The 8,510-nt window shown below is 51.3% G+C and overlaps 1 protein-coding gene across 1 annotated transcript in view; it reads right to left on the reverse strand.

The window, feature by feature from the left end:
- Nucleotides 1-7,717, reverse strand: part of CREB3L1 (cAMP responsive element binding protein 3 like 1) — a 25,751-nt gene extending 18,034 nt beyond the window's left edge. The window contains exons 1-3 of the mRNA XM_009647593.2: nucleotides 7,690-7,717; nucleotides 6,327-6,460; nucleotides 1,609-1,837 (exon numbers count right to left, since the gene is read on the reverse strand). Coding sequence (XP_009645888.2) covers nucleotides 1,609-1,837; nucleotides 6,327-6,460; nucleotides 7,690-7,717 — 391 coding nt within the window. The remainder of the gene's footprint in view (nucleotides 1-1,608; nucleotides 1,838-6,326; nucleotides 6,461-7,689) is intronic.
- Nucleotides 7,718-8,510: the final 793 nt, after the last annotated feature.

The raw sequence follows: 8,510 nt of genomic DNA on the forward strand, positions 1-8,510 counted from the left end.
GACCAAGCAGAGCTTGCTTAATGTTAGAGAAAAGCCATTCCTGGGTAATTAATTTGAAGTGAATGTCTAGAAGGACTGAGACTGGATGGAGCTGTGCCAAAAGGACTGCACAGTGTTGCAAATACTGGACCTGACTCAGGGCTACACTAGAATATGACTCACATCCAACTACGAGCCAAGATAGCCCTGGAAAGATGGGTTGAATTATCCCACTGCTGAACTGGGTGCATAGGTACCCCTGTTCCTGCCACATTAATACTGACCTTACTTCCCGTATAGAGCTGATCTGCGCTCTCAGAGAGCAACTGCCAGGTCCATCTCAAACTCTCCTGGGTTATGCGCAGTACACCTTGTGCTGGCCTCTGCCCAAGGATCAGTGTCACACTCCCTTAGCAGAGTCATGGTCTTGCCTTGGAGACACTGCAGCCGAAGGAGAGGCATGCCCAGACACAGAGGAGAGGAGCAGAAGTGGTGACAATTGTCTCAGAGAGGAGTCCCTGTGGTAGCTTCATGGAAGCAGACTGCATTTCACTGCTTTCTACAAACTCATGTTTTTTGTTTCTCTCATTTCCAACCCTCATCTCCTCCTATTCATTTGCAGGGGCAAAATAAAGACGTGTCTATGCACACATGCTGGTCTGTTTTTTGTTAGTCGCCTGGTTGCCTGTTTGGGCAGAGTGCCCTCAAAGACTGTACTGGGGTTAAAGCTAAGGAAAAAGAAATTTAAATGGAAAGCTTTTTTGATACTAAGGCAGAGCTTGTTTGGCCTGCTATGAGCCTCTCTCTCCTACCACCTCTCTGAGCAACCCCTAGGCACTGGTGGCTGTGCCCTTTGCAGGGACCAAAGCGGCAGCAGAGGCCAACTCCTCTCCTCCTGCCTTGGCATTTGTACCAGAGAGCTGGGATCACTCCTGGCCATGAAATAAAGCCTCTGTCCCAGGTCTCACTCTTGCTCAAAGGAATGGCTTTCTTCTATGTATACTGAGCCTGTGCCACTGCTTTTTCAGGCAGCCTGGTGTCCATCAGCTGTTGGGACACCCACACAGTCCCGCAAATTACAGGACTCTCTGCAAGGACAGCTCTAAAAATATCCAGCCATCATAAATTATCCTGAAATGAATTGTTTTAAAAATAGGTTTTGAAATGACTGTTCCTCTCTGTCTCCTGCTAAAAGATCTGCTGGTAAAGCAGCCACTTAGCTTTCCACATGTACCAGTACTGGTTGCAGCCAGAGACTCATGCTTCCTATATTCAGGCCAAAACCCTTCTGCCTGGTGCCAAAACAGACCTGGGCATCCACACCCAGGTTTGCAGGGTCCTAAAGAGACATTGCCTATTGCTTGCCAGAAGCTGGCAGCACATCGAACCACAACCAATTATCATCCTCGTAAATAACAGTTAGCCCGGCAAAGGAGCAATGTGACTGACAGAACACAAACTGAAGGAAAAAATGTGGGCTGTATTTGACAACAGCAGATCAAATTCTTCCCTGGATTAGCCATGCGCAAGCCCAAGGAATAGCCAGTTTGTCCTTATATATGGAAGCCAGCCAGAGCCTCTGCTAACAGATGTGCCCGAAGCTGTGCAGTGCGCACGTCTCATGCTCACCGTTAGCATTATCTTCAGTCTTGACAGGCACGAGGGGGCTCTGGGGAGCAGAGTCTCCACTGAGGGAGTAGCTGTGCTCTGCCTGGATGCCTGGAGTGGGTGGATCCAGGTCCATGTCCAGCAGTGGGTTCTTCTCAGCCAGTACTGGGTCATCGAAGAAACTGCTGAAGAGGTCGTTGGAGAAATCCTCCATGTTGTCAGAGAAGTGATCCAGGTTCTCTGAGAAATGCTGAGGAAAGACAAACAGAGAGAGAGCATTGGTGTCACCTCCAAGAGGGATCTGAGAGCCCTCCCCTGCTCTGAGAGCCAAACCTCAGCAACAAGCCCTTTTCAGATGGGAAAAAGCAGTTCCTATCCCTTGCTTGCATCAGCTTCATAAAACCACCTTGAATTATGATAGAAAGGCCCATAGTGCTGTACATCTTCTCTGCCTGTTAATCTACGCCACAAACAGTAATGAAGCTCTTCCATAATCTTGCATCTCCCCCTTCCTCTGTGGGTACCTATCTTCGGCTTCCTAGCATCATCTCACTCTGACAATGAGCTGAACAGAACGCAAGGCAAGAAATCCCTGTGATGACAAAATGCAAGTGTCGCAGAAAATCATGGTCTTCAGCACCTGTCCTTGGTGATAGACACTTTCTCATGTTCTCTGCCAGCAGCAATAGGCACTCTGATGCCGCAGAGAACATCAACCCAGCTGCTGATTTCTATCAGAGAAAAAAAGATCAGTTGGATCAACATAACAGGAAGGCCCCCTGTTGTATTTAATTTCCTCTGGGATTTCACAGCCCCTCTGTGGACCATATGAGGCTGTCCTCCAGCCAGAAAATGCCTGTGAAATTCTGCTCCCCGATAAAGTTTAAACACTACAGATGGGCTGTTAACAACAAACAATCATTCCACTAATCATTCCAGTAACAGTCAGTAAATCTGTCCAGTGCTGCTGCAGAGCTGGGCTCCTGATGCTACGGGGAACCTGTTTCCTTTGAGGCATATCCTCCTATGCAGAAGTCAAATCACTAACTTTTCCATTTGCTACAACAAAGCATTGGTTGGGCAGGGAGAAAAATGATGGTTGCCAAACACCAGCTGAAAAATTATCCCATTTGTTGGCAGATTGAGGCTTCTGGCTCAGGGAGAGGAAAGAAAAAGACAGATATATTCAAGTGACTATATTACACAGACGGAACTGTGTAACTTAAATGAACTGGAGAGAGCTCAGCAGTCAGACTGGGTCCTGTCCGTCCCCCTGCCTGGAAAAGCATCTGGGTGGGCAGAAAGGCATTGAAAGCAGCATGTTGGAATACCAAGAGCAACAGGGTATGGATGAGAGAGAGTGGGAGAGAGCACGCAGGTCCCAGAGTAGAGACATGAATGCAAATGAATTCCAGTGTGAGAGCTGAGCTCAGGAAAGAGCCCAGCTCCTAGAGGAGCATGGGGTGCACGCAGCCCGTCCTTTCCCCAGTGCTAGGACTGAGGGAGGAGTTGGCCAGAGGACCCCGGATGCTGGAGCCTGCAGGTTCCTGTTCCTACAGGGAGGTATATTTGTTTTATCTGAGCACAATATCACTCTGTCAACATTACGCTGGCTGTCAGAGGGTTGGGGTGAGGCTGGGGAGTGAGGTAGGCTCCAGCTGAACAGACCCACGCTTCCCACCAAGCTGGGGAGGGAGACGGTGAGCTGCAGCAATCTCCAACGTGCTAGTGCCCTTCACCTTCCAACATCAACCCTCAGCCACTCAATTTAAAAACTCAGATGCCCACAAAGCATGCTGGAAGGGGCAGAGGGGGGTAGGGCGGTGAGAAGCCCCTGCTGCCTACATTCTGCCTGACACACAAGGTTTCTTTCCCTTTGCTTCCCCACATGTCCCGTCCTCCCACTGCCTGGAGCAACAGCCCAACACACCACCATCTGAGGCTCCCCCGGGGAAGGCAGACACTGCATGTGCAGGTAAGGCGCAGAAGGCACACTCATGTGAAATCCCAGTGCTGAGGCCCTCCCTGGGACGTCTGGGCTGAAGTTTTCTCCACTTGTTCCCATACCGGAAGCAGAGTTGGCGGGGTAGCTTGGTAAAATCTACCCAGCCATTTCCAAGTTGCCTAGAAGCATTTCTGCACTTGAATCAAGCAACAGAAAACACCTCCCATCTGTGCTGAGCATAACTGTTCTTCAGAGGGAGCTGAGTCAGCAGATGGAACTGGGTTAGATATTTATCTAAAAAGCACTGGAAAACCAGGTTTTGTCCTATTCTACAGCACAAAGGGGTAAAGAGTTTGGAGTCCTGAGCATAAAACCCAGAGAGTGCCTGCTCATGTAACAGCTGTTCTTTGTCTTGCTTTCTCTAAACAACACAAGCAAACACAGGATATGAACACAATAGCCTTACAGTAAGGGTGAGAACTGTAACCGCAGAAAAGTGAAGGGATTCAGAGTTCTGGCTGTCAACGCACCACGACAACACAGCAGAACCAGGATCCAACAAGAGGCACTCAAATCATATATACCGTTGTAACCATCAAACTAGAACCAGCATGTAACCCTGGAAGAGAAGCAGGGCTGGACGGACAGCTGCAGGGAGAGCTGTCTGCAACTCTGCCACGTGCTTCAAATTTCTTTCACAACTGTGCAACAAAGGCAGAGGTGGGAATGAAGAGAGAAAAGAAGATGCATTTATGCAGTAGTTCCACACACATCTTTTAGCAGCATCCCACCCACACTTAGAACAAGGATCTCTTGGTCAGTCAACAGTCTTCCCATTGTAGGACAAACCTACCTGGAGGGAAGAGGCAGAGATGTGCCTCTGGTTTTATTCTGAAACCAAAAAATCTCCCTAGCAATGGCTAAAGGGTGAGAGATGAGTAATGGGTGCTAGGGGCTGAGTATCAGAGCCTTAACACAGTCACCAACACTGGCAAGAGTAATTGCAGATTTCTGGTTCTTCTTTTAGACACCACACAGCAGGCTTTCTGGAGGACCTTGCTGCTTGGAAGTGAGGATGAAGGCAACACTGTTCTCCCAGAGATGCAGGAGTTTGGGTCCCCAAGAGCCCATTCTCTCCCCAGAGACAGAGTTCTACTGCACAGGATGGGAAAAACATGGGTGATGAGCAGAGAATGAAACTCATGCCCTCCCTGGGAATCTGGAAATGTTGGGGCACGTACCCCTCTCTGGGCTCCTGGGTCTTATCTTCCAGCACAACTAAATACAGGCAAAGCCTTCTCATCAAAGCAGTCCTCTTTCTGCTCTCGCCAATCATACACACACCAGACCAACATCTCCAGACACAGACAATGGAGAGAAGGGAGCTAGCCAACGAGATTGGGAATGACTATGGTTATTAACAAACAGGGCACCAAGGATCAGATGACCTCAAAGTGGGAGAGCACCCAGAGCTGTCACAGAGCTGGAGATTGCTATTTTACTCAAAGGCAGCAGCAAGAGGCAGAGGAAAGCAGAAAGAAGGGCAAAGCAACAAAGATAACGACATGGTTTTGTAGCTGGCTATATCCACAACGGAGACTACAGGACAAGCAGGAAGCTAAGCCACCATGTCCCAGGAAGACTGCTGTGTCTCCCCTGACGCCAACAGGTATTGATTTTGGATTAGTAAAGACAGCCATGCATGCAACCACATGGTAACAGGAAAAAGTGTCCTCTGGTCCATACCCAACTGTGATGGGCATAGTGAGGAGGAGCCCAGTGCTTAGTTTGGATAGATGCCATCAAAACTGCTTCTAATTAGTTTACATCGAGCCTGCTGACCCAGAATATGCAAATTCTGTCCCACCCAGCCTCGTCATGGGAGCTGCACCTATCCGGCAAAACTCAGAGAAGGCTTCAGCTGTACTCTTCCTTAACGCATGTGAGAGAGCAGGCTCCAGGGAGCCGCAGGTCCCAGGGTGCGGTGTCGCAGGGCTGTGTGGATCATGGCAGAGCATGGCAGAGTCAGTGCTCCAAGTTTCTGAGTGATAAATAGCAGCAGGTTTATCACCTGACCAAATGGACAGTAGCTTTATCCTGGCTGTAAGGGCACATGCCAAAGGAGGTGCTGGGCAGCCACTTGCCCTCCCTTCCCACCCAGCCTGGGGCCAGCACAGCTGAAGGCCTGCATGTGCTGCAACAACAGTGCTGGGCTTTGGAGAGACTTTTACCGATGCTGCGGCAACGAAGATCTCAACAGACCACAGGCACGTTTTGATGGAAGGTCCAAGAAAGAGTCCACAGGACTCAGAAGTGAATGAAGGTGGGATGTACAGAGACACACAATCAGAGCAGGCTCATCCTCTCACAGCCCTTTCAAGGCCTAGACTCTCTCCTTGAGAGCACCTTCCAGCCAGGCTGACATCAGCCAGCTCCCGCTCCTCAGGGAACTGGCTGAGAATTTCTAACTGTGACAATGAAGGACTCTGCAACTCTGCTGAGATTCTCCTTTAAGATACCTTAAGTAGCTTTCAGGCAGATGGGCCTGGCTTGAGCAAGGGGAACCAGTCAACTGGGAAACGTGATTCTTACCATCCTGGCCCAGAGGGAGCGGGTGTGAAGTGTACTGGGGGAAAACAGCTTCCAGATGGGATACGAAGCTTACAGCACAGTCTCATTTTGCATTATTTGCTCCTGCTATCTCCCCCTCCCTTTCACACCCTCCTTCCTTCTCCTTCTAACTATGCTCCAAAGCCAAGAAATAGCACAAGATGTGTTTCCAAAGCTGTATTACCAGTGAGCGGTCAGGGAGGGGGCAGCCAAGGGACAGAAACGCAATGGCGAGGATGTGCTGGATTTCCTTATCCAAGCCCGATTTCTGGCTGCCCGTCCCCCCACCGCAGTTCTGGGAGGACGGGGAGGCAGAGCCTGAAGGGCAAGAGCCAGTGTGCGCAGGTACAGGGGAGGCAATGACCACCGCATCTCCAGGCCCAATGGAGAGCCTTAAGCTGCTCTGGTGCCACAGGAGAATCTGCTCGGGCTGAGGCCACCTCAGCCGTGGGGAGAGAGTGCGAATCTGTCAGCTGCTGGCTCCTGCTCCCTCCCACTCCTGGTGACCGACATAGGCACTGACTCTTCCAAACATATTTCCACCACATGTTTTCACCCTGACCTCATGCTTAGGGTTGTCTAAATAGCACACTGTATGTGCGTGCGTGCACTTCTCATTCGAACACCCTTTCCTGTTGTACAACAGTTATCTTGGGAGCTAATGTAAGGCATCCAGACATCCAAATGCAAGCTCTCTATGTCCCCCCACCCAGAGCTGGTGTTAGACCTCTGGGGGCATTAAGCCTTTTCCTCTGCCCAGTTGCACACAGGGTTCCTGGAGATGCCACTCTTGCAGCCCAGTGGCACCATGCACAGCTGAGGAGGGGACGGTTTCCTCTCCCTGGATCCACTTCTCCTCTGTGGTCACCCTGGCTGCATCTGTCTCTCCCTGTCCCTTTCATGCTTCCATCCTTTGACCATGACTTTCCCCTTCTCACCTCCAGCTGAGTAGTTTGGAGACAACCTCCCTTCAGTATCAGCCTGGTTCTCACAGCCTCCCTGCTCCCACCGCAATGGTCTCGCTCCAAAGAGAAAGCGGCGAGGGGCTAATCCAGCTGGGCGGCAGCCTGGGCCCAGGAGACGAAGGGCCTTTGCAGGTTGGAGGTTCTGCTCATGCTGGCAGGCGGTGCAGATGGGGAGGGGATTCTTCTGAGTTTTCTCTTTTCTTTTTGAAAGTATTTTTCCTCTTTGCTTGCCAAGATAAATCTCCTGTCCCAGCTGTGACATCTGCATTTCCCTTCTCTGCTTTCACTAAGGAATGAAGCCCCCTGCACTCCAGCTTCACAGCCGAGGTTTCCTTTACATTCCAGGAAAGAAGAGCCCATACACTCCAGACAGTCCTTCTGCTCTCTTTAAAATGCAGTGAATTTTAGACCTTATGAAAGTGAAGGTCTTCACAGCGTTAACAAGATCCAGGCAGGATGGACAGATGCTGCACAGGCTTCTCCTCAGAGTCTAGCCGGTGCATCTGTACCCCAAGGGGCACAGGTGATCATCCAGCCACCTCTCAGCTTTCTCAAACCCCTCTGGTGCCCCTCTGTCCTGACCCGTGTTGCTCTTGGTGGCTGCCCGCATGTACCGCAGCTCCCTGCTGCTCCATGCCTGGTCTGCCCAGGGTCCTGCTCTGCCCGGATAGCTTGTCACTGACCTGCCACCCCCTCGCTGTTCCAGCTTCGCTGCATGACACAGCTGCATCACCTCAGGCCAAACCATCTGCAAACCCCACTGCTATTTCCCTCCAGCAGCAGGACAGCACCCCAACCAGCAGCCCCCCTCAGTCTTTCTCAGAGACTGCTGGCAATGCCCAAGTCACCTGTGATTACATTCAGCATCACGACCTTGGACTGTAGGGCGAACCAAATGCTTCCCTGACACCCAGCCTCCAAGTGGCAAAGGGTTTGAGCACACCTGATCTGGAACCAGGCCCAGAATTTATTGCTGTCTGTAGAATAATGTGGAAGGACAGACAGAGGGGGACATCAGGGCCACTGAAAGCAAGGCAGCTGACCTGCTTCCCCACGGGCAAGCTGTGCCACCAGCGCTCCCTCCCTGCGGGGACTGCAGCCCCTCAGACCAAAGCTGCTACAAGCCATTACTCCTTGGCGGTGGCAGCAGCGGCAGCCATGTCACCGGTGCCTTGCAAAGTCCCAGCAAGGCTCAGGCACAGCTCGCTGTGGAAACCTCCTTCTACCGTGCATCCGTGCCAAGGACCTGGATTTACAATTTCCAGCACTAGGCGCCACAAGACCTAGGAGGGACGACAGAGGCTCAAGACACAATCAGGGGAAGGCGACTGAGGGAGCGCTGCCAAAGCAAGGCGCTACCCTGAAGCGACGGAGCAGCAGCGATCCGGGACACCGAGGTTCCC

The sequence above is a fragment of the Egretta garzetta genome, unplaced genomic scaffold, assembly GCF_000687185.1.
Source record: "Egretta garzetta isolate BGI_Z169 unplaced genomic scaffold, ASM68718v1 scaffold329, whole genome shotgun sequence".
Classification (NCBI taxonomy): domain Eukaryota; kingdom Metazoa; phylum Chordata; class Aves; order Pelecaniformes; family Ardeidae; genus Egretta; species Egretta garzetta.